Below are 27,214 nucleotides of genomic sequence, written 5' to 3'. Positions count from 1 at the left end.
TCTGTGAAAGATGCATTCAGAGTCAACACATGGTCACTGTCTAGTGGGCTTTGTTTTCAAGTGCGCAACTCATGGAATTCGCTATTCTTCTGCTGGCTGCCAGTTATCATACAGTATTCATTGCTGTGGGCGCCCCCTTCCGGATTGGGGGTGAATTACTTGTATTCGTTGTAAGGCCTCATGCACCGAACCGAGATGTCCGTACCGTGACTGTTCGGTACGAGTACATGTATTGTTCTACCACTTTGATACTGTGATATACACAATATAGAAAAATCTCAAGACCTATTGATAGACATTTTATATCGTCACAATGTCAAAGCCCAGCCCTAGCTGACTATTAGAACAAATAAAACAAAAGAGCACTGACATCATATATCTTGCCTGTTCTTGTTGTTGGTTTTTGTAAGGCCTAAATCAATCTCTTTTCTTTTCCACTCACAGGTTCTTGCTTGTGCAATTGAAGGATTTTTGTGGAGAATTTCTCAAGAGGAAGCTCAGCCTGGGCAATTGTGTCGCCGTCCATAGCCTTGCACACATGTACACTTTGGATCAACTGGCCTTACGTGCTGCTGATATGATTCGTCGCAACTTCCACAAAGTCATCCAGGATGAGGAATTTTACACGCTTCCATTCCACCTGGTCAGAGACTGGCTGTCAGACGCAGAGATCACAGTTGACTCTGAGGAGGTTTTATTTGATGCGGTGGTCAAATGGGTTCAGAAGAACTCAGAAGAACGGATAAAGTATTTTGAGGAGCTTTTTCGTCTTCTCAGGCTGCCACAGATAAAGCCAACGTATCTTACAAGAGTTGTGAAGAATGAGCCTTTGGTTGTGCAGAATGCAGCCTGCCTACAGCTTGTGTCAGAGGCTGTGGAGGGTCATGCAATCCGCTTTGAGAACCTCAAATCAGCAGATACAGAGTTCTGGGCTTCATACATGGCCACATTCCAACCAAGATTTGGCCAGAACATGGATGTCATCATGGTGGTCGGCGGAGTCTCTGAAGGTGGTGACTACCTGAGTGAGTGCGTCGGGTACTTTGTGTATGAAGACCGTTGGGTCAATTTGCCACATATCCATAACCATCTGGATGGTCACGCTATTGCGGCCACTGATACCCATGTATATGTGGCTGGGTCCATGGAGCCAGGATTTGCCAAGACAGTGGAGCGCTACAATCCAAATCGCAACACCTGGGAACAAGTGAGCAACCTCACCACACGCAAGCATTCCTTTGGCCTCACCTGCATCAAAAATATTCTGTATAGTATTGGCGGTCATGGCAACTTCAGCCCTGGCTTTAAGGATGTGAGTGTCTATGAACCTGACCAAGACAAGTGGCACAACCTAGAATCTGCTCCTAAGATTTTGAGAGACGTCAAGGCCATTAGCGTCGAAGATCGATACGTTTATGTCATGGCGCGAACACCCATAGATACTGACAGCGATGATGGGTTGAAGACGGTGACTACTCGCTACGACACTGACAGTCGCCAGTGGCAAGAAGTCGATTCCTTACCGCTTATCGACAACTACGGCTTGTTCCAAATGGCTGTAGCATCGACTAACTTCTACCACACGGCTTCTTGCTGTCCCAAGAGCTACACCAATGTACGTGACGATGTAGCTCGTCAGAAGATCAGCGCAAGGATATCTGATGATATTCTTGAGAGCCTTCCCCCAGAGGTTACTAGTATCGAGGGTGCTGCTATCTGCTATCTTGGTGATGATGTGTTTGTGATTGGTGGCTGGAAGAACAGTGACGATGTGGATAAGCAGTATCGCAAGGAGGCATACCGTTATTGTGCTGAGCGCAAACGCTGGATGCTTCTGCCGCCCATGCCCCAGCCACGATGCCGTGCCACAGCATGTCACGTTCGCATTCCCTACCGCTTTCTATATGGCTGTCAGCGTTACCCAATGCCACAGAATTTGGCACGCCAGAGGGACCGTATGCAGCAAATGCAACAGTTACATCGTCGCACGTTAACTCTACGCAGGCAGTTACAATCACAGATTGAATGCTGAGAGCCCTTGTTGCTCAATAGTGCAAATAATGCTGCAAAAATCCTGATAATTGAGTGTCTTCAGCATTCTCATGATCCCATTCTTATTAACATGTGTATTATTTGTTTACTTGTGACATTTCATCACCAGGACAGTGAATGAAATGGCTGAAGCTAGTATATAAAGAGCGTATTTTCAATGTGATTTTGTATAATGGAATCATATAAATATGTAAAAAAAGATAAGTTTGTAAATATCTGTACATTGTTTCATTGTTTCATGGCCTTGCATGAATTTGCCTTATTCCTGCTGTCGGCAAGTTGCAGAATGCTGCACATTGTTAATTTATTCCAAGTGGTGATGGTTGTCCTGCTACATTTGTGGGTTTTTAGGTTGTTTGTTTTGCAGGGAGTGATGTGTTTAACCATTTTCCCAGCTGTAATGAATCACCAGGTTTTTTTTCTTTTTAGAACCGTTCAAAAACTAATCATTAATAACTACAAAAAGATCCACTACATCTTTATTCCCTTCACTTGTAAATTAGTTCCTGGTCTTAATTCTGATTATTTTACTTATTTGGCACTTGAATGCAATTCTTTCACAATCTTTGTTAATATTTGCATATATATATATATTAACTTTAAAGCACAGGGAATAAAGATGAAGTTGTGGCTTTTTTTTTGTTTTTTGTGCATAAAGTCTACATCAAAGCTAAGATGTTCAGAATATAGTCAAAGATCCATTACCTCAGTGTCAAGGGTTGTACCTTGTAAACTTACTTAAAATAATGTCATTGATGGTGCACTCTATTCCATTTCAAAATCTCTCAAATTCCATTTTTTTTTCATATATATTTGTTAAGCCTCCTAAGCTGTCATGCATTGCCTGTCAATAATTGTTAACATTTCCCATCAACCAAGTGTAGTTGTCCATTCCAGTTTTAATAAGGCATCTACTGATGGTACCCTCACTGCATCTTTGTATTTGTTAAATATATAATGCCATTTATAATCAATTTTTGTTTATTTATTGGAAATCAGTTTTCATCTACATTCCCATTTGTTTTTATCTCCTCAAAACTTTTTTCCTGTCTTTTACAATATGTGATGTTTGAAGTCTTTTACAAGAAAACTCAGTGCACTTCACTTAGGTTAAAACTTGTCAAGCAATCATTGGCACCATCTAGACCAGAAAACATTTTGTAATGTTCACCTGAAGAACATTTAGCCATTACCACAGTCCACACCAAAGTCTTAAAGTGTCATCTTAGCTGAACTAATGTGACACTACGATGTTAAAATCTCTTCTAAATGAAAGATAAAAATGGCTTTGACGATGCATCTATAGCCCTCGTATTGACTTTCATATTTTAATATTCATTTCATACAGGTAAAAACATCATAAAACATACAGTGAACATACATTATTAAGCCTTTTTCAAACATTTTCCTGCATATTGGAGACCATAGGATTTTAGATATTGTATTCAATGGGAAATGTAAGTTTTGTGTCTCTCATGTTGAGATGTGGTTTAATAGTGTTAAAGATCTTTATCTGTTTCTTTCCTTCTTGCACAGAGAAAATGTATATGTATGTATTGACTGTGAAAGTGTCTAGACATCAAGAGTATCATGGCTGGGATGTTAAGGCTGGCTCGTTGTTTTAAAGTCTTTGAAGGGCGAATATAGTTCTTTGCACGTGTTATAAAGTATGCACATGTTGTGGATCTCCGTGATTTGCAATAAATATATATAAAAAATCTGATATTGTCCAAGAACATTAGTTCTTACCCTTCCTGAAGAGACGTTACTTTTATGTTTGCCGAAATTTTTTGATGCAGTATAACTGTGGATTACAGTGTTAATTTTAGATCGATTAATGCATTTTCACATAGAATGATTATTCCCCAATTGATATGCTTGACAGTGTGTGCAAATTGACATGAGATCTGTTACTGTGCATGGTTTGAGCAAGTTATAGGAAATATGGTCCTATTACAATAAAGAAATTATTAATGAGAAAACCTTTTGCTATTTCAAGTGTATAGTTTTGATGACTTGTGGACGCATATACAAGTATGTACATAAAGTTCAATAGGAACCAATGGAAAGAAAAGAAGGCAAAAATAGCATACATTAATCACCGCTACATCCAGAAAGTTGTAAAAACTGAAGTTATTTCAAAACATCTACATTCACCCTAAAAATACTCACAGGACAGTATTATGAAAGGACAAATGAACAAATAATTCATAAATGAAGATTATACTTATAAAATAAAAGTATACTTCTTCATTAGCAGATTGGGTTCAAGTATATTTTCCAATTATAATTTTGTAGCAAGTGTTCTAAAATGAATATTTATAGTAAATTTTAACTTATTTCAGCACTTATTGGGAATAAATTTGCTGCTTTTTGCTTGCTCCTGTTTGTAAAAGTGTCCTTTAACAGTAAGAGTAGTACATTTTGAGTTTTTCATTGGTATTGCAACTATATTACATCTATACTACAGGAAATAGTGATCTATACTACAGGAAAACATTTTAGTTTTTATAATGTAAGTACACTTGGTTTTTAAGTGAACTTAACATTATACTTTTAGTTTACTATTTTTGTACTAAATACAGGGGTACCCAACGTCTGTCCTGGAAGAGCCTGAGTCCAGAGTTTCACTCCAACCCAAATCAAACACACCTGAACAAGCTAATCAAGGTCTAAGGGTTACTAGAACGTTGCAAGGTTGGAGCAAAACTTTGCAGGACTGTGGCTCTCCAGGACCTTGGCCAACCCTGACTTAATGGTATACTAGTATAATTAGCATATTACAATTATTTCTAAAGCAGGGTACCTCAAATCTAACCCTGATCAAACCTACCTTTCATTTTCTAATGATACACAAAGTATTTTCTCTTATTTGAAGTCTAAAGAAGTAAACTAATAGCACACTTGAACACATATCTTTTTTGTAAGAGTTGTCATAATATTTCATTTCAAAATAAAATGTTTTTTTATACTTTTGAAACATTTTATTAGGTGGCACAAATGCATTTTTGAGATCCAACATGTTTAGGAATATAAAAATATGTGACCATCAAATGTACAAACTTTTAATACTGGAAAGCACGTTGGTCTAGTTTTCAGCCTCAGGATTATGAGTCTGTTGCTTTGTTCTCATGCTTTTGTGAATATCCATGAGAGTTTCACAGTTCTTCATGGTGTGTTTTCTCTGCATCCTCATCCACTTTTAGTTTTAGCTCATCCTGAGTGATCAGACCATCAGAGTTCCTATCCTGGTTCTTGAACATGTCCATGATGACAGTCTCTGGATCCTGAGCTGGTTTAAGACGACCTTTCCCTTCTGATACCTGCTGTTTGATGAACTGGGAAAACTGTGGAGACACAAGGTACAGTAATAAAGTTAGGATTAAAACTAAATCATTGCTTTCTTACCCAAGTGACCGTGGCACTTACTAAAACAAGTATTAAATTACATAGACCATGTGCCCTGACGAGGTAAATACTTCAGCAACAGTAAAGAAAAAGCTAATAAAAAAGGGCCAAATACAAGTCCTATATCTAGCAATGTAACATATCTTACAGAAACTAGTCAAAAGTCTGAGTTTTGTATTGTGCCCTTGAGTAAGGCCCTTATTGTGGTCTCACATGTCCACCTTGCAGCATATTTTGGTCAAGAACCACCCACTTTATTTGACTGACATGTAAAGCTTTCACAAGATAACACATTTCAGGGCCTGATTGTGATCATCATCATTTTTAAGAAGAACAGGGTTCTGACAACTAAATCAGAAAAGCTTGCTCAAAGGAGGAAATCATCTAGAGCTAAAAACAGACCTCTTCTAAAGGGACCTGTTGGTCCTGGTTGATGTCTAGTTCCTTAAACAGCTCAACCGGACTCTCTTCGAGCCAAATGAACAGGTAGCCTTCTGGAAGCCCCTTCTGCAGAGACACCAACTCCAGTTCGAAGCGCAGCACTGCACTCCCTGGGACAATGCCAGCTAGAAAAACAAGAGAACACACGACAAGGATGTACATTTGTGATTACAATATTTCCCGGACTATAAGTCGCACTTCTTTTCATAGTTTGGCTGGTCCTGCGATTTATAGTCTGTTGCGACTTTGATTAATTTGACATGAACCAAGAGAAAACATTACCGTCTCCAGCCGCGAGAGGGCGCTCTATGCTGCTCAGTGCTCTTATAGCCTACACTGAAAACATAGAGCGGTAATGTTTTCTCTTGGTTCTAAATAAATGCGATGTTACATATGTTTTTTTTTTCCTCCTCATGGCGTATTTTTCGACTGATTCGACATATGGTCCGAAAAATACGGTAAATGTTTGTAAAATACAAATTCATAACCACTGATTCTGGCTAAATGCCTTTATCCAAGTCATTTTATGTGAGATGAGAAATATGCACAGATCAAGCGAAAACAGTCCAGAACCTTTCTAAACATATGTTGGTTGATTTTGATTTGAGAGGACATGGATGACTTCGCTGGAGGAAAGCATTATGGACTGGCATTTTGGCCAGAAGTGACCGTTTAAAATGAAACAATCAATTATGTTTCTTAACATAGGTTTTCACTCCACATGATTGGTTATTAATGGACTTATGTTGTGTAGATTATTGTTTTTCACTGGAGAGGATCCATTGGGGAGCAATAGTGATGTTGTGCAAAATTTTTCCAAATTGTTTATTTATTTTTATTTTTTTACATGTTAGTGTCACTGTATTTGAGCTAATAGTACAGTGAAATTGTTCCTGTCTGAACAGGTAGTTGGTCGGCACTGGTTTACATCCTTTTAGATTATGAAACAGACACATGATATAAGACAAACCTCCTTTCTCTCCATGTCCAAGGTGTGGTGGCACTATGACCGTCCGTCTCTCTCCTACACACATATTCCTAAGAGCCTCGTCTAGGCCGTCAATTATTTTACCCCCTCCAAGCACCACATCCTGTGGGGTCTCATAGTCCCTCCTGTAAAGATCTGACATTAATAACTGTAATCCAAATCACAAAACCATTAGCAAATTGTATTAGTATTGATTCACTTCAATTTAAATACATAAAAAATGTAATTAATACTGAAGCTATTATAAAGATATTAGATAGATTGGGCAAACTCACGATGTAAAGAGCAGCGTGCCGTCCAGCAGCGAGCAGTTGTAGTGGTACTGAATGAAATCATTCACCTCACTGGTTTCATTACACACCTCAGGTTTACGTGTGATATCCACCTGCACTGGATCTTTGACGCCATGGAAGTCTATCACATGGATGTCAAAGACCAACACGGCTGAACCTGGAATGTCCTTACCTGGCCAAAACAGAGCTGCACTTACTGGATAGTAACATTTTGAATGTAAACGGCAGTTAACATCAGCTATCTGAAATGTTGCCAACTATGTCAACTGGCCTTTGTCTATCATCATTGGCTATTACATGCACTATACACTATTTATCCAACCAATGAAGAACCTTCAGACTTATTTTCAGACTACATTGTATGTGTGTTAGAAACAACCCTAACCCTAACCTCAACTGAGTTTGACAAGCCTTGTGTAAATATACATGGCACACTTTTCATTCAACTTTCATTGATAAACTAGCATTTAAAATAAATTAGGATAAACTAACCTGCCCCCTGCTGGCCATATGCAAGATGAGGCGGCAAGATGATTCTTCTCCTCTCTCCTGTACACACACCCTGCAAGCCTTTATCCATTCCAGCGATCACGTAGCCCATTCCAATGTATGTGTTGTACGTATTATTATACTGATAGCTGTGTCATTAGAGGTAACATAATACATTAGAATCTCAGTAACATCTACAGCAATCCAAAACAATAAACAAGCAAAAAAAATTATAATAAAAATAAAACCTGGAGTCAAATGTGATGCCATTGAGAAAGGAAGCATTGTAGTGGTAGCGAATGTAATCGCCCGCAACAGTCTTGCGTGTACATGGTTCAGGCGCTTCCATGACCTCCACAATGATGTCATCTTTAGGGTTGTGGAGGTCTTCCAGGAGAATGTGATACACTAATGATGCATGAGGAGGGATTTCTGTGCCTGAGGAAAAGAGAGACACAAGAAAGGTGAAATCATGGGGATGAGAGGTCAGAAAGATAATTTGTTTAAAAAAACAAAATCACCCAAAAATGAAAATTTGCCCATAAATTACTGGTGCATATGACTTTCTTCTATCAGATGAATCAACAGCTCAAAATATCAAAGACAGTTTTTAAAATAACTCCGACTGGATTCGTCTAAAAGAAGAAAGTCATAAACACCTAGGATGACTTGAGGGTGAGTAATTTATGGGCAAAGTTTCATTTTTTGGGTGAACTAACTCTTTAAGACAGTTCAAAACTATTATTTTTTAAAGTGTCCCAACATGTTGTAGCTACCTGTTATATAATGTGCCAGTCCTAGGATTTTGGAAATAAGTGAATTTACATAAAGTTGGATATGTACTGCATAGAAGCAGTACACTCGTGTAGGATGATATATATACTATATAGCACATCTCAATTGCTTAATTGCTTGTATTGTTGTAAAATATAAATTATATTATATATCACCCAGCTTTAATCTGCTAAATGCGACTTTAAGACATAAATATAATAATATATATAAACATTAATCGCATGATTTTCTCTAAAGCTACTTGGAAATGTGTATTGTGAAAATAATGATACAAATAAATTTGGCTTGACTAAACCAAAATCACAACTGTCTGTCAATGGATGTACTGTATATTAGGAGTGGGGTTTTTTTTTTAAGTGTGTGTGTGATTTTACTAAACCTCACACAGGAAACATTTATGCTTTTTATTTTGAGAAAAAAAAAAAACTGTTCAATGTCCAACAGTGCTACTTTAGATTTAAGGCTGGAATCTACTACAATACACAACTACTACACAATCTAAACCGATTTTAAAACTCCAGGAATCATACACCTGCCGACTTTGTAAATGGTTACAGAGGAAAAAACTGGGCATCACTTACTAAATAAGCGGCTTTTAGTAGCATTTCATCAGAAACTTTCAACTGAATAAAACTTCATGCCATGTTACTGTAAAGCACAAACAGCACATTCCAGACAACAGCCAGACATGCAGTTGTGGAGCTTACTGGGATTAGCATATTAGCCTGGGGAACTGTGTGTAAGTTGGCTAGGTGGCAGCAACGCCGGCACCACCTACTACAGAATGTTTTTTTATTTTATTTATTTTTTAACTAGTGGAATCCTGCAGCTCTGAGAGGGAGGGTGGGCCTACTGAACTGCTGTAAGTGCGTGCGCACAACAGCAAAAATATATAGCTGTGAGATGCAACACATGAATGCTGATATGACAGCTACATGCACTTGAGCGTGGAGGGCGTTCGGCTGTCATCCAAACACTATTGTAGAAAAGACAACAGGTAGTTGACAGGGTATTGGCCCTTCAAAGTACAATTACAGTATTTTCACGGATGTACAGATGTCTATTAGATGGAGCGCTCACCTCTGAAATTGTCTTCAGCGCTTATTATGACAGTGAGTCTACAAACTGTTGATTGGCCAGATGCGCAGATCCCATAAGTCTGGGCTGGATGCCAGACTGAGTCACTTGCGTGAGAGAGGGAGTCTCTTCTAAATGAAATTGGCCATTGAAGTCCCAAGAACCAGGGCTGCGTGTTCCCTGGGCCTCGGCGCATGTACACCCTGTGATTGAGATTCCCAGAGAGACAGACGGCTCAACAGACAGGAGGTGCTGGTCTGCCCATGCCAACAGGTGAGTGTGTGAAGAGGGCGAGAATGGGAACCTCCATGGTGATTCATGAACGCCATAGCGGCCATGTTGTCCATGCAAATGAGAACATGCTTGTGACAGACCTAAGTGTAGAAACACTTCAGAAAAAGGTGACCTGCTCCGAGCACCAGGCAGTTCCAGACAGGTCATCAGAGTGCCAGGTGACCATCATACAAGGGTGCTGTTGTAGAAGGCTTTGCTCCTCCAGAAGGCCAGTGCTTCTAGGCATTTGAGATTCACCAAGATTCACATTGAGCTCAAGTGACGAGCCCATGCATGAATGCATGCTTTTAACCATAGCTGAAGTGGTGCACATGAAGCAGTCCCAACATGCCAAATAATGTTACAGTGCAAACAGTCTGAGGGAGATCTTGATAATGCACTCGTTATGCTGGTGCATTCCGGTGCGGTAGTCTGCATTACACTATTGAAATGGGGCAATCTGTGTCTTTCATATTGAGCTTGTCTCTTTAAGGTAAGGGGTGAAAGAATTCTGATAGGCTACATATTAGCAACTTCTGTATTCTGTTGTCCAGCTTGTTACACTGAACAATGGAACAATTATAGCACAAAGTAAAGCAGTGATATCAGTGCCTGCAATAGTCAGGTCACCTTTATTTGTATAACGCTTTATACAACACTGATTGTGTCAAAGCATCTTTACAGTGTCAAACAGAAACAGTTTGTCAATAATGCAAGAGGACAATAACAAAGTCTGTTGTCCTGGAGTCATTTTTCAGCTAAAGTCAGTAAATTGATGATTCAGTGATGTCATCATCCAGTTCAGCTCTCTTTCAATAGAGTCTGTGCAATCAGTCAAGCGTCCCCAATGAAGCAAGCCCAAGGGCGACAGTGGCAAGTAACCAAAACTCCATCTGTGACAGTAATGGAGAAAAAACCTGGGGAGAAACCAGGCCGAGTCAGGGGGCTAGTTCTCCTCTGGCCAGGCGAAACCAGCATGGCATGGTTTAATTCCAGGCTGCAACATAGGTCAACAAAGTCAACACATGGGGGCAGCATCAGCACATAGAGGTCTAAGCACTACTACACATCTGTATGAAAGACAGCAGCACAGACAGTGCTTATCATAGAAGGGTGACACACAGCTGCAGAACCTGAATATACTGTATAGTATTCAGCAACCTACATAGTGGTCAGTGTAAGCATCTTTAAATGTTGGCAAATATAGCGGTCAGTGTGGCAAGACTACCTACATGAATGACAGCAGCAGAGCGGAGTACAGTATATATATATATAGATACCCCCTGTCTATGTAAAGCGCTTTGAGTGCCTAGAAAAGCGCTATATAAATGTAAGGAATTATTATTATTATTATTATTATTATTATTATATAGAGGTCATGTAAAGAAACACCATACATCTGCATGAAAGATAGCAGCACAGCCGGTGCTTATTGAAGAGTAGTGCACAGTGGCAGCGCAGGCATATATGTTGGTCAGTGTAAACAACACTTACACATCTGTATGAAAAACAGCGGAACAGTCAGTGCTTATCAAAGAACATGGCAGCATACATAGCTGTCATTGTTAGCAAGTGCAAGTTTGCGGGTTTGAATCCCAGGTAAGTTGCTTTGGTTAAAAGCATCTGCTAAATGCATGAATTTAATTAAAATGTAAGAAAACCAAAGCCCATCAGAACACAGGCTCCTGCATCATCAGGATCACATTCATGCATCATGGTCATCTTGTGTATACTGACACAGAAGAGAATAAAGTCTTTTTTATTCAAGTATTTTTGTTTTCTTTTCACACAAAAAGTATCCTCTCTCTTGGCTGGGATATTTTGTGCTTTGTACAATACTGAACGCCGCTGAGGTGGGGGGAGGGCAGTTTATATCGTAATCCCATTCAGAGTGCAAGGGGTCAGCGGGACCTGTGCCAGCATATAAGCTCTACTGCAAACTTTACATTTGGCACCACTACCATGATGGGAGCATAAGAGCCAGATTTGTTTCTTGAAGTTAGGTATGCGCCACCTATGATGAGTGCTTGGGCACGGCCAGGCGGAATATGCAAAGTTTGAGTTTGACTGGGATCCTAATTGTTCCCACACAGATCAAGCAGACCTAAATGATATCTTCAATCCATTCTTCATCAGAACATTTAAAGGGGGTCAGCAAAGCTTATTCCATAATCCCCTATTGGCGAAGAATTTATAATGAAGGGAGAAATTTTCAGATGAAATACCGCTCAGCTCCGCTTATATAGGGTGCTTTCACACCCCCGTTTCACATACAGCAATGGCATTAACTGAATAAGGACTTGACAGACTACATTTCCTGAGTGTGCTAGTGAAATTCTACATAGTGCTGTGTTCGAAACATCAATACGATGATGCACTGTCAAAGAGATTTGAGAATACGAATATCAATACAGTTGGCCATGTATCAATATTGTGGCATGTGTGTAGCAGTGGACCGCACTTAATTTGAATACAAGAATAACATTTAAAATTTAGTTAAAAAGTGCAAGGATGAATATGAATAGTGCATAATATATAGACTACAGCAAGGTTTAATCTGGCTGTAGAGGAACACAACTGGGTTGCCTGATATAAACAGATGTAATCCTTTGAACAGAGCTTCCCACTTGTGCAATATGGAAATATCTGCTAAGTGTGCTACTTATTAGAGCTGAAACAACGAATCGATTTAATCGATTAAAATCGATTATTAAAATAGTTGTCAACTAATTTAGTAATCGATTCGTCGCTAAATAAATTTTATTTGCCATAAGTGGCTCATTTCGTGCATATTTCAAATCTGCGGTGACCAAAGTGTGGCAGTAATGAGCCACCGGAGGTTTTACTCAGCCAGTACAGCAGGTGAAGTAGCGAATAGCCAATAGCTGGCCTCGTTTTATGTCACGTGCTTCCCGAACAGCGTATCTGCAGCATTCAGCGGGAAGTGGGAGTACTTTACTTTGAGCCTTCAAAATGAAAAGTAACCTGTAAACTCTGCACTACTGAACTGTTTAAGGGGCCGTTCACATATCGTTTCTTTTGCGTGCTCAAGTTCGTTATTTTTTTTTTTTTTTTTTTTTTTTTTTTTTTTTTTTTATTAGCAAACAAATGTACATACAAAACAGGTACAGAATAAACAATATTAACAATTCTTCGAGGCAGACATAGTTGCAAATACAATATGTAATAGTGATGTAATACATTAAATGCACAATCACGAATAACAAAAAGGAATAAATAAAAATAAATAAATTACAAAAAAAAATAATAATAATAATAATAATTAAATAAAAAACAAAAATAAATAAAATAAAAGAGCAATTATAGATAACTAATTTCTTACAAGGGGTAGCAAGTAGTTATTGAGCACTTAGTTCACTGAAGAAGCTGGCAACTGCAGTAGCTTTTTCATTTGAGAGAGCATCAAGAGAAGCAGCAAAAAGTTTGAGTTCATTAGAGAAGTGATGAAAGGATGGAGGGGTTTTCAGAAATCTGCATTTATGAATGAAATATTTAGCAACATCAAAAAGGTTGTTAATCAAGTAATGTTGTGAGTAATCTTTCTTAAGGACACCAAACTTAATTTGTTTGTATTCAAGGGGATTTATCCATGTAATTACACATGACATTTTACTGCACAATTGAGCCCAAAACAACTTTGAGTAATTACAATCAAAAAAAATATGTTCAGTGGTTTCAATATCACCATCACAGAATTGACAAGAGTTTTCTCCAATATCAAATTTTGATTTGATAAACTCCTTAGACGGGTATATATCATTTATTATTTTAAAATGAAGCTCTTTCACTTTAGGGAGACTTGGAAAGGTAAGATAATTCATTCTCATTTCCTTCACCTCTTTAGGGTTAAATTCTTTGAAAACATAATATCGTTTTATTCTATTTGGATGAAGTTTATTAATGAGATTTGAGAATACGAATATCAATACAGTTGGCCATGTATCAATATTGTGGCATGTGTGTAGCAGTGGACCGCACTTAATTTGAATACAAGAATAACATTTAAAATTTAGTTAAAAAGTGCAAGGATGAATATGAATAGTGCATAATATATAGACTACAGCAAGGTTTAATCTGGCTGTAGAGGAACACAACTGGGTTGCCTGATATAAACAGATGTAATCCTTTGAACAGAGCTTCCCACTTGTGCAATATGGAAATATCTGCTAAGTGTGCTACTTATTAGAGCTGAAACAACGAATCGATTTAATCGATTAAAATCGATTATTAAAATAGTTGTCAACTAATTTAGTAATCGATTCGTCGCTAAATAAATTTTATTTGCCATAAGTGGCTCATTTCGTGCATATTTCAAATCTGCGGTGACCAAAGTGTGGCAGTAATGAGCCACCGGAGGTTTTACTCAGCCAGTACAGCAGGTGAAGTAGCGAATAGCCAATAGCTGGCCTCGTTTTATGTCACGTGCTTCCCGAACAGCGTATCTGCAGCATTCAGCGGGAAGTGGGAGTACTTTACTTTGAGCCTTCAAAATGAAAAGTAACCTGTAAACTCTGCACTACTGAACTGTTTAAGGGGCCGTTCACATATCGTTTCTTTTGCGTGCTCAAGTTCGTTATTTTTTTTTTTTTTTTTTTTTTTTTTTTTTTTTTATTAGCAAACAAATGTACATACAAAACAGGTACAGAATAAACAATATTAACAATTCTTCGAGGCAGACATAGTTGCAAATACAATATGTAATAGTGATGTAATACATTAAATGCACAATCACGAATAACAAAAAGGAATAAATAAAAATAAATAAATTACAAAAAAAAAATAATAATAATAATAATAATTAAATAAAAAACAAAAATAAATAAAATAAAAGAGCAATTATAGATAACTAATTTCTTACAAGGGGTAGCAAGTAGTTATTGAGCACTTAGTTCACTGAAGAAGCTGGCAACTGCAGTAGCTTTTTCATTTGAGAGAGCATCAAGAGAAGCAGCAAAAAGTTTGAGTTCATTAGAGAAGTGATGAAAGGATGGAGGGGTTTTCAGAAATCTGCATTTATGAATGAAATATTTAGCAACATCAAAAAGGTTGTTAATCAAGTAATGTTGTGAGTAATCTTTCTTAAGGACACCAAACTTAATTTGTTTGTATTCAAGGGGATTTATCCATGTAATTACACATGACATTTTACTGCACAATTGAGCCCAAAACAACTTTGAGTAATTACAATCAAAAAAAATATGTTCAGTGGTTTCAATATCACCATCACAGAATTGACAAGAGTTTTCTCCAATATCAAATTTTGATTTGATAAACTCCTTAGACGGGTATATATCATTTATTATTTTAAAATGAAGCTCTTTCACTTTAGGGAGACTTGGAAAGGTAAGATAATTCATTCTCATTTCCTTCACCTCTTTAGGGTTAAATTCTTTGAAAACATAATATCGTTTTATTCTATTTGGATGAAGTTTATTAATGAAGACATTTCTAATATATTTGTTATTACATTTATGATCTCTAATAAACAATTCACCCAGACAAAGAGATGGGAGAGAGAATGTTACAGAGTAATGTGAAAGAATCCCTTTTACTAATAATACCATGTTTTTGGGTATGGCATTTACAACACTGTAAAACTCTTTAGGATGACATGCAAATCCATGTTTTAAACAGAAATCCTTGTAATTGAGAACATTTCCATAACTGTCTGTCATGTCCAATAGGGAAAGAATATTATATTGAAACCAGTTTTCATAAAATAAAGATTTGTTATGGTGCAAAATAAAACGATTGTTCCAAATACAAGTTTTGTGTGGACTAAAATTGTGAGAAAATGCTAATTTCCAACATAGGAGAACTTGTTGGTGAAATGCAGACAATTTAAGAGGTAATTTGGATATATTAAAGTCACAACTAATCAAAAACTCCAAGCCACCTACTTTCCCAAATATTGAAGAAGATACGATGAACCATAAGCAGTTTGAATTACAAAGAAATGATCTTAACCACTGAGTTTTCAAAACACTATTCATTATTTCTAAATCAATAACATTTAATCCCCCTTCCTCATAATTGTGAACTAAATCATTTTTGTTGATATAGTGATGCTTATTTTTCCAGATAAAGTTAAACAATGCAATATTACATTCTTTCAGTAAATGGGGCGGGATAGCTAAGGAGGAGGCTGGATAAACGAACCTGGAGAGTAATTCCATTTTAGTCAATAAGACTCTTCCAAATATCGAGATATCTCTTTGTAGCCAGTTATTAAGAATTGCTTTTGCTTTTGAAAGATTTTTAACAAAATTTTCTTGGACACTTTGATTACTATCTCTAGTAATAGTTATCCCCAAATATTTTACACATGTTTTTATGGGTATGTCACATAAAGAGTCTAAATCGCTGCCATGAATTGCAAGTAACTCACATTTGTTCAAGTTTAAGTGTAGGCCTGATGCTTTGGAAAATAGATTAACTAGTTGAATGGCTTTATTAATCTGAAATTGGTCCTTTAAAAAGATCGCTGTATCATCCGCTAATTGACTTATACCAATTTGTCTTCCAAATACACTAAGTCGATCAAAGTTGCTATTTTTATCTATCAAGATAGCAAGCATTTCTACTGCCAAGATAAATAGAAAAGGGGAAATGGGACATCCTTGTCTTATTCCTCGCGAAATATTGAATCTCTGGGATGTTCCAAATGAAAGGGATATAGAACTATTGATGTCTTTATATAACATTTTTATGAAAGAAATAAATTTCATGCCAAAACCAAATTTTTCGAGGGAGTTAAATATGAAATTATGTTCGATTGTGTCAAATGCCTTTTTAAAATCTAAAAAGAGAATATAGCCTTCATCTTCAATATATTCACGATAATCTAAAATATCTAAAACCAATCTGATGTTATTATGTATTGACCTACCTTTTATAAAACCAGACTGTGATTCACTAATTATTTGATCTATATTTTTCTTGAGCCTACTGGAAAATATATGCGCTAGAATTTTATAATCACAGTTGAGTAAAGTGATGGGGCGAAGATTATCTATATGTCGTGCATCTTTACCCGGTTTGGGGATAAGAGTAATTAGACCTTGTTTCATGGTTGAAGATAGTGAATTATTTTGGATACATTCGAGAAAGGTTTGAAATAATAGTTCCCTCAAATCTTCCCTAAAAAATTTATAAAATTCGGAAGTAAGGCCATCAGGACCTGGAGATTTTCCTGAAGATAATTTATTTATTGCTTTATCTAATTCCTCTATCTTGATGTCAGCCTCACACAAGTCTTTAAATTCCTGGTCTAACTGCGGTATGCTAGAGTGTATATTGTCAAAGAGAATATTACAGTCTGATACAGAAAAGAATGAGCTATATAAAGAACTATAGAATTGAAAAATCTCTGAGGAAATCATTTTAGGGCAGGTACTTACAACACCGTTCACATAAAGAGAATTTATGGCATTTTTTTCCTGTCGCCTTTTTTCAAGTCTGCAAAAATAATTATTACTTTTTTCCCCTTTCTCTATCCATCTTGCCCTAGATCTTACATATGCTCCTTTAGCTTTTTGAGTATATAAATCATCAATTTTGGATTGCAAGGATAAAATTTGTAATTTAGCTTCATTGTCCATTTCACTTTTATTACATAAATTGTTTAATTCTCTTGTTAATTCTAACTCCATTTGTGCTCTGGCCTTACTTAAATTTTTACTAAATTGTATAGAAAATTCCCGAATCTTGTGTTTTAAATATTCCCATTTACTTATGAATGTAATTAGGTCCTTATGCAATGCTATATCATTAATTATGGATTTAATTTGTGAGCAAAAGTTTTGGTGTTTTAATAAATCAGCATTGAATTTCCAATAACCCTTATTATGTGTTTCTCTTTTGCCCGAGTTGAATGATATAGAGATACAACAGTGATCAGTTAGAGGAGCAGCAGATATTGAAATATCTTTGATGAAGTCGGTTAGGTTATTTGAGGTTAACCAATAATCAATTCTCGATTTGGAAGTCCCATTATCTCTGAACCAGGAAAATTGTTTAAGATTTGGATTCACAGCTCTCCAAGCATCCACTACATTATTATTCAAACAAAAATTAAAAAGGGTAACATTAGGATGAGAGGTATTAAATTTGGGCGGAAAACGATCTAACGCTTCATCCATAACCATGTTGAAATCTCCTCCTATAATAATATATCAGTTGGGTACACAAGTTTCAACTCGAATAGAGAATCAGAAATTTCAGTAAGTAGTTTGTCATTTAGGGGAGCACTGTTGTACCCATACACATTGAATAAAATAAACAAAACGTCATTAATATTTATAACAACTGAAGCCCAATGGCCATTTGAATCGGTCTCTACCTTTATAATTTTGCCTGGCAGGTTGTTGAACAGTATTGCCACTCCTGCAGAATGTGTAGAAGCATGGCTGAAGATGATTTTGTCCCCCCACTGACTCGTCCAGAACTTCACGTCATCAAGGTTGGAATGTGTTTCTTGCAAAAATACACAGTGTGAGTTTTTGCTTTTGCAAAAAAGAAATAAAGCTTTTCTTTTAATAGAGTTACGAAGACCCCTTGCATTTAAAGAAATACAGGAAAAAGCTGATTTCACTGAGAACATTTAACTAACAGGAAACAAATAAAAAAATAAAATACGTAAAATAGGATAAACAATCAAATGAAAAATATGTAACCGTGCTCTAATGAACACAAAACAAGATATCTCTCAAACAGAGCACTGTAACAAAATCTCGCTCAACAGCAAGGACATAAAACATCCCACTTACACCTCATGCCAACACTTAAGGTAAACAAATGTGGACGAGGTAGTTGAAATCAACCGTCCTAGACAATCCGGGTGCCCTCTATGTAGCCATAAGGACCTCGGTAGTAGGCTTTCTTCCCTGCAGCTCTAGCCTCACTGATCCTCGGCCAGAGTGCAGCGCGGGCTTCTCGGTCTTCCTTTGACAAATCTTCGGTGAACTTTATTCCCCTTAGTTTGCAGACATCCGAAACTTTGGTGGATCGCCAGAACTCGTCTCTGTGTTTCCGCATGCTGAACTGAATGATCACCTGCCTGGATTTATCCTTCGTTTTGGAGCCAATGCGGTGAACTGAATCCACGATGTCTTCAAGTTTGTGCTGCAGGTGAGGAGCAATTTCAGCTAACAGTGAGACGACTTCTCTTCGGATATCTTCGCCTGCAATTTCTTTCATTCCGATTACTCGAAGATTCCATCGTCTTTTGTAGCGTTCGAGCTCCGACGTGCGGCTTACCAAATCTGCGTGCGAAGTGACAACAGAGGCGAGTTGTTTTTCGAACAAGTTTATTTTAGTTTTACAGTCCTTTATTTCCGCCGCGTTGAATTCCACAGCTTTTGTCAGGTTGACGATCATTAGACTGTTCTCAGTAATCTTATGCTCAATGCTGCTCAGCTTTCCGTCTTGTAGATCGAATCTGGCGACTATGGTTTCCAGGAGAGCGACGTTGGAAATCTCAGGGGTTTCGTCTCCCTTCTGTTTCTTAGCCGGGGCTTTGGTCGGAGTGTTCTGCAAGGAGGAAGATTCTTTGCGTTTCTCATTGCTTTCGACGTGGTCAACTTCCATGACGTATTCGTGCTCGGCGAGAGCAGAAGTTTTTACAGTCATCCCTTTTTGTCCAGGGATGACTATTTTAGGGTGATTGGAAGCTTTTTTTGCTGACATAGTCCAGTACTCGCTAATACGCGAAAATTAGGATGTTTTAAAGTTGAATGTTAACGTAAATCTCAAAAAGTGCTGGAGAGCGGAGAAATGTACATGTGCTTAGCCCGCCATCTTGTTCCCTCTCCGCTCAAGTTCGTTATTTCCTATGTAGGCGCGCAGTATGCACTCTCATAATGGAAGCGACGCGGTCGCGACACGCACGCAGTGCGATGCGCCCGTTTTTCCAGGCGCGTCCACACCGCATCCATTTATCCTTTGCTGAAATTTCCGGGTCTTCATGGAGAGGGCACGTCATGGAGAGAGCACGTCATGGTTGCTTAGCAAAGGCAGACGCCACTTTTTTTTCGAAGGATTATTTACAATTTCACAGCGTAAGCTATAAAGCTTTTTCCCAGTAAATAATAAAATACAATGCACTGCAATTTTATTCTGTTTTATCCTTATACTTCGTGAAAATATGTTCTCAAAGATTCCTTAAGCTTTGTTTGGGATGTTGAACTACTTTAGGAGCTCTAAGGACTGCCATGGTGAAAACATTATTTGAAATCTCCTTGTGAGTTTTGCTAGAGTATGGGTCAGTGTTTTGATTGCAGAAGAGTTCGACAAAGGATTACTAACATAATAAAACAACTCCAGGTATATTTTTGATGAGGATATGACAATGCAAAATGGTTAAAATCTCTTAAAAATCTATGCTGAATGATAAAGACCCTTTATTAATAATTTACTTGGGGAAAAAATGGAAAAAAACTAAAATATAAGTAAATAAACCGATTAATCGATTAATCGTAAAAATAATCGACAGATTAATCGATTATCAAAATAATCGTTAGTTGCAGCCCTACTACTTATCTTTGTCAACCTGGCATTCATGAGTACGCATTCTCTCTCCACCATAGATAAACATGCTTGTTTTCCGAAAACAATGGTTAGCTTGCAGTTTAGTGATCTCCACTTCAATATTCTATTCTCAGAAAAGTGTGATCATCAAATGTTCATTTAGAGCGAGAGAGAGAGAGAGAGAGAGAGAGGGAGGGAGAGAGAGAGAGAGAGAGGCTGTGTATGTATGAATTATCACTGTTGTATCGAAACGATATGTACCGTTTCGTGACTTTGCTGATGATACACAACCCTACTTCCCTAGGTCTGTCATTGTTTCTGTCATCTAGGATGGTCAAAGAAAAATCGAATTTCAAACATTTTGTTGAATTTAAAATAAAAATCCACAGTCTAATGCAAAAAGTTCCATTTAAATTTTAGTTGTGCATTAAGGAGGCTGCCCCGGGTACACTTCACTTCACAGTCCACATTTTCTAGAGGGACACCATTAGACTTAGCTTCTCTGACAGAAGAGCTGTATGTTTGGAAAGCCATGTAAAATTAATTTTTAAGTTAAAAACATATCTCGAGACTTTATGGTGGGTTTTTGTTCCCCATCCCACTGCATCTCATGTTTTTAAATGAAAGAATTGATTCTGTGTTTCTGGCCTTCCGCCCTTTTTATTTAACTATGCATGGATACATGACACTGTTTTGTTTATAGTTCAAGCAACATAATTATAATTGGTTCATAAACATTATTTTAAATATTATGGTTTTTTTTTTACAGTCATGTATTCTAATGCTTTGAATAAACGTGCACTAGAAATATTTAGCTCGATGCACCCTCTTGTGGCCGCAGAAGGGAAGCAAAAAACTGTTCTTCGCCCTAACTGAAATTATGCATTTTAAATTGGAATATAATTTGAATATTAATAATATTTAAGTAAAAAAATTCGAATTTAGTTTTTCAACTATTTTGACAGTCCTACTGTCATCACCTATTGCATTTCAGTGTGGTACTTTGTCTGTACCTCAGAAAACAGGAAGTCTCTCCAGCGTATAATTAAAACAGCAGAGAGGATTACAGGCTCCTAGCTCCTTAGACTGGAGGACATTTAGAGGGTACATTGCACCCGGAAGGCCAAAACCATCATCAGAGACCCTTTAGATCTAGGTCACAACATGTTCACCCTCCTGCCGTCTTAGAAACAGTATGCCCACACAAAAAGACTCAAAAATTGATTCTATCAGAGCAGTCTCTCTTTTGAACACCCCAACTTCACTGCAAAAAATGGCTTATCTTACTTAGTAAGTTTGTCTGGTTTCTAGTCAACATATCTTACAATTCTTAAATCAAGATACTTTAGATAAGGCAAATGACTGTAAGATATTTAGTATATACTAAGATAAGCTATTTTTTGCAGTGTTCCACATGTACCTACAGACCTAAAGGCCCGTTCACACCCCAAGAACGATAACTATAAAGATAAATATATTCGCGTCCACACCAGCGAACGATATTGTCTGTGTATTCTAAGCGGACGTGTGTCGGCTGCTTTAAATTCTCGAGCTCATTACAGCAGGATTGATTCTGATTGGTTGTCAATGTTTTTAGTGTTCATCAGGGGAAAAAATCGTTCTGAAAGTGATTCCAACGATATAGTTTCCCTGTGCTTTTATCGTTATAGTTGTGGTGTGGACTCTGCTATTCTTTAATATTGAAAATGATTTTTAGAACTATATCTTTATCGTTATCTTTATAGTTATCGTGCTTGGTGTGAACGGGCCTTTAATCACATCCCCACATTCTGCCTCTCAGTGCAGAGTCTTAAATGTATAAAATGTGTGTGCAGATTTGTACATGGTACATCACTAATTTGAATATATCAAGAAGGCATCTGGAAGTGGCTCCACCCAGTGTTGCCAACTTAGAAAATTTGTTGCTAGATTTATTGACTCCCCTTAATGAATTTTTTCCAAAAAAGCAACAAGCGGCAAATCTTGTGACTTTCTTGGACAAATCTTATTTAGTCTCTGAGACTGAGTGTGAGGTCTTGCTTTCCCAGCACACATACCTCTCTGGCCCTGTCCCAAATGGCACCCTAAACCCCTATGGTCTTCTTCTGGGTCTGTACTTTTGTGACGTAATGCCACACTGTAGGGTAGAAGTCTGCTGTGGAACTCACCCAGTGCGGGCTCGGCAGAAGTGCGGATTGAGGGGCGCATAACGGCTGCAAAGGGGGCACTCGCGAGCACCCTTCTGATCGCTTAAATTACAAATGGGACACCCTATGGTCTCCTGGACTTAACCATAGACAGTAAAAGAAATGGACACAGCGACCCCATTGGAAATTAATTGAGACAAGTGAAGCCCATTTTTAGCATTTATTAGCACTTCCGTTTCTGACTCGCAGACTCAAACTAAGCTTGATGACGTCAGCAACCTGTCTGACAGATTTAAATCTTCTAGTAGCTGTGCGTGCAAACTGCCATCGTTAATCTTGCAGAGACGGCGAGCTTGAGCGGGGAGTTCTTTGTCATGAGTGAGCAGGAGTAAGTATTCTGATTAATTATTTTGTGTAGTATTTTAAAATGTAATGCCAGTATGCCATATTAAGTTAATTGCCTGCGAGCTTCTCCTCCTGTCTGTACGGTAATGCAACAGAGTCACGTTATGATGCAATCGTTAGCCTATTTTTTACAAAAACTGTTTCTACGGGGCCATAATGTAACATAGAAGGTAATGGAGCCCTTTATACATTGTCTTGTATCTTTAGAAATAAATAATGGACAAACGGAGTCTTTAAACGCCTCAGATGTAAAGTTATTCGCTGTCAAAATTACGCCAAAACGAATGGGAGTCAATGGGAATGCTAATGCAAGTGAAGTTCTGCTACAAGATGGAGGCACGCGGCCGACTTCAACTTCCGGTCGACTTCCTTGCCGCCTGGGACTTAACGGACACGCGGCCGCCATTGTAAGTCCATAAGACCGCAAGTGCGCATGAAGTGTTCCATTTGGGACAGGGCCTCTCTCCGTGTTTGCTCTGTTCAGCGAGCGCAGAGAGGAGCAGCACTTTCAATTAAAAAAAGATATTCTGTTGCTTCCAACTCTACTTTACATGCAAGTATAGCCGAAATAACAGCACAGCCATTGTCTTAATCATTTGTATGTGTATTTGATTTCATTAGACAATGTTGTGATTAGGATTTTAGTGTAGATTAATATATTTGAGAGCTGGTTATTTAGTCTTAATAGACTGTGTTTCAGTCACTATAATATTCATTCCATTATCTGAGAAACGGTTGAATATATTAATAAAAACAGTTTTATTGAGAAGTTAGCTGCATTAAAATGCAGTACGTGAGCACAGGGAGGCAAGACAATTTGAAGCACTGACGCCAAGAATATGATGAGTTTGAGTCTCATTCCAGCAGGGATTGTAGGTAGGGGGAGTGAGGCCCGGACTGGCCATCAGGAGCACCGGGAGTATTCCAGGTGGCCTAGCGGCAGATTTGGCCGAATGTTTTTGTTTGTTATTATTATTATTAATATTTTACATGTATGCCTTCTCAATATAACAAAGTGATAATTTACAATTGTTTTAATTCGATAATAAATCATGAATCAGTTGGTCTTGACTGGCAGCACTGCGCTACACAAATCGGCTCATGTCTATTCCGCTTCCATCAAACAGTTCCAAACAGAACCGGTGTGTGGGACTCGATGAAAGAGATAAAGCGGCCAGAAGAATAAAGATAATGAGTCACAGCCTAATAATGCAATAGTGTGTTCAGTATTATATTTTTTTCAACAAATACATTGTACTAATTTTGGCATTTAGGCATTTTAGAAATTGTGTTCTATTACACTACATGTCAAAAGGTTTTGATCAGTACGATTTTTCATTTTTATTTTTTAAGAAGTCTCTTCTGCTCACCACGCCTGCATTTATTTGATCCAAAATACAGCAAAAATAGCAACATATCATTACTCCAGACTTCAGTGATCGTTCAGAAATCATTCTAATATGCTGATTTGCTGCTCAAAAATATGTATTATTATTATTATTATTAAGCTGAAAATAGATAGGATTTATTTGTTCAGGTTTCTTAATTGAATAGAAAGTTCAGAAGAACATAATTTATCTGAAATAGAAATTTCCCTTGTAACATTATAAATGTCTTTATCATCACATCTGACTCCAAGCTTTTGGTATAGTGAATGTATAATGTTACAAAAGCTTTTTATTTCAGATAAATGCTGATCTTTGGATGTTTCTATTCATCAAAATATTCTGATGTACTCTTAATAATAATAATAATAATAATAATAATAATAATAATAATAATAATAACAAATGTTTCTTGAACAGCAATTGAGCATATTAGAATAATATCTGGAGGATCATGTGAAAATTCAGCTTTTTATTCAGAGAAGTAAATTACATTTTAAAATATATTCCAACCGAAAGCAGTTATTTTACATAGTAAAAATATTTCACAAAATTACTGCTCTTGCTGTTTTTGGATTAAATAAATGCAGGATTGGTGGGGGGAGGGGCAGAGATGTGTCCTAATCCGGCCCTGGGGGAGTGAATGTACAGCCCTCTCTACGTACAAAGTGTGTACCTAGCCTAAAGTTCTTTCTTATCTACTTACTTTAGGCTTCAGTACTTGAGGGAAAAAGGTGTTTGCCCAAAGCATCAGTTTACACTGTAAAGTAGAGAGGCCCTCTCGAAAGGAAGCCCGGAATTATATTGACACGTGAGAAAAGTCCAACAGAATACAAAAGAGTGCAACCATGTCCAAGATTTGAATAAAAATCTATAATTAATAGAACTAGTTATTCTTAATATGTACATGTGGGTGGTTTGCTTGCTTACCAAATCCTTTTTCTCCAAATGCCAAAAACGGGGGGATGACGAAGTGTCGTATTTCTCCCACACACATGCCCAGCAACCCTTCATCCAAGCCTTTTATGAGCCAACCTTCCCCAACCACTGCATCCTGCGTCTGGGAACGCTTGTAGCTGCATCATGTCCAATACAAGATTAATCAACACACTTCGGATACTGTTTATGACATGTCCACTAAGATACTTGATTAGCTTTTAGATGTTAAAATACTTTCTCTTATGCCAGTACAAAGAGAATTATTATGAAGCCATATGTAAAATTATTTGCATGAACGGTGTCAACATTGTGGATCCATGGCAATATCAACATATTGCTCAAACAAGAGCATGAGTTTGTTGGCAGGAGTGTTCAGGAAACTTGTTTGTAAATAGTTATTATTTTTTGCAGTTCCTTCGAGGTGAGACTACTAGGACAGTAAGTAGCACTAACCTGGAGTCAAACACAGTGCCATCCAGCAATGTCCCATTGAAGTGAAAGCGGACAAAGTCAGTCCTCATGACTGAGCGCTTGCATTCTTTAGGTGTAATGATGACTTTGGTCTGAACGTGGTCTGCTCTGTTAAAGATGTCCAGCAGAACCAGATCAAACACTAATGTTGTGTCTGGTGGCACTTTATCACCTGAAATGGCACAGAAGGAAGACAAGAGAGATTTCTATGATATCTAATACAATGCACCCAGACATTTTAAGCCATGACCTGTGTGCTCCAAATGGTTTTTGAGCTGCTTTCCAAGTCTGAGAATTAAACTAGTATGCACATTTAGTTTGATGAATGTTAAAGGTTGGTTTGGGTATATTACCTGCTCCTTGGCTACCGTAAGCCAAGTGGGGGGGTACGGTGATCCTCCTACGCTCATTCACACACATACCCAGAATGCCTTTGTCCACACCAACAATCTGCCACTTTTGGCCCACTTGTCCAAAGAATGCAGCCCCCCTATCATAGCTGCATTTAAAACAAACAAATCACATTACAATATATTTATTGTGAAAAGGAAAGAGTTCCAACACACAGCATACGTGCACACACAGAGCTTTGGAAGCCATAAAAGCACATTTTACACAAGTCCATTTTATTTCTATAGCTCTTTTACAAATGCAGCTTGTCTATCATGTATTAAAATTATTCAGAATAGTTGTTTTCAAGCTACACTGAAAAAAAAAATGCACAAGGCATAGAAACCGAGTGAGCTCCCTATCAAGATACCATACGGCCATTGGCCACGTATGATACTTTATATGATGTCCATAAATGCTTTCCGTGTAACTCACCGGTGTCTCGAAGCACTGCCATAGTAATATATAATATGCAATATAATATTGTTAAATAGATTGAAGTAGAACATCTTGAACAAACCTATTAGCATATAACTTTAAAAGGCTACTTCAAATTATATCATAGAAGTAGCCTGATTTTACCATATCACAAAAAAACGTATTCCAATGTAATATTCCATTGGTGCACGTCCAGAAAATCACGGCACTACACTGGACATCTCCAAAACACAATGCTATCGCCTGATGTGAATATTTTTAATGTGCAAGATGCAAAGAATGAACATCACTCAGTGAACAGTTGGCTTAATTATCTCACCTAGAGTCAAACAGTTTTCCGTCAGTAAAAGTGCCGTTATAGTGATAACGCACGAAATCTCCTGATTTCGCTTCTCTGATGCAGTTCTTAGGGATGAAGTGTCGATCAACTGCAATATCATCGATAGGCCCGGGGTTACAGTCCACGGAGAACCACGTCGCCAGCAGTAAACTTAAAATCACCCTCCGTACCATTTTAAGGAAAATGTAGACTGAGAGTGAGGCTTGTGCGCAGTCAGTTGTGGGCTCCTGTAGGAGGAGTTCGGATGTGTAAACGTGGAAGATCTTCAGCTGGGATGTTGCTTCGGGCACTTTTTCCGTGATCGGAACAAAGAAAACTACAGGCTCTGAATTATT

At 37.7% G+C, this 27,214-nt stretch overlaps 3 protein-coding genes across 3 annotated transcripts in view; 1 reads left to right on the top strand and 2 right to left on the bottom strand.

Moving 5' to 3' along the window:
- Positions 1-3,770, top strand: part of klhl11 (kelch-like family member 11) — a 7,472-nt gene extending 3,702 nt beyond the window's left edge. The window contains exon 2 of the mRNA XM_026222913.1: positions 445-3,770. Coding sequence (XP_026078698.1) covers positions 445-2,032 — 1,588 coding nt within the window. The 3' untranslated portion in view covers positions 2,033-3,770. The remainder of the gene's footprint in view (positions 1-444) is intronic.
- fkbp10b (FKBP prolyl isomerase 10b) lies at positions 3,354-27,214 on the bottom strand (the record flags this gene model as incomplete). The annotated part of the gene is made up of 10 exons (XM_026223289.1): positions 3,354-5,399; positions 5,863-6,026; positions 6,872-7,014; positions 7,165-7,354; positions 7,675-7,820; positions 7,920-8,109; positions 25,232-25,377; positions 25,694-25,883; positions 26,065-26,210; positions 26,859-27,214. Coding segments are annotated over 10 exons (1,860 nt in total), but the record flags the coding sequence as incomplete, so codon positions are not given.
- LOC113056275 (uncharacterized) lies at positions 14,434-19,772 on the bottom strand. The gene is made up of 2 exons (XM_026222914.1): positions 18,179-19,772; positions 14,434-14,844 (listed from the first exon to the last, which is right to left on the bottom strand). Exon 1 carries the CDS (start codon positions 19,522-19,524, stop codon positions 18,664-18,666), a length of 861 nt encoding a protein of 286 aa, XP_026078699.1. The 5' UTR covers positions 19,525-19,772; the 3' UTR covers positions 14,434-14,844; positions 18,179-18,663.

The sequence above is a fragment of the Carassius auratus genome, chromosome 37, assembly GCF_003368295.1.
Source record: "Carassius auratus strain Wakin chromosome 37, ASM336829v1, whole genome shotgun sequence".
NCBI classification, from domain to species: domain Eukaryota; kingdom Metazoa; phylum Chordata; class Actinopteri; order Cypriniformes; family Cyprinidae; genus Carassius; species Carassius auratus.
This window is presented reverse-complemented; position numbering and strand designations above follow the sequence as displayed.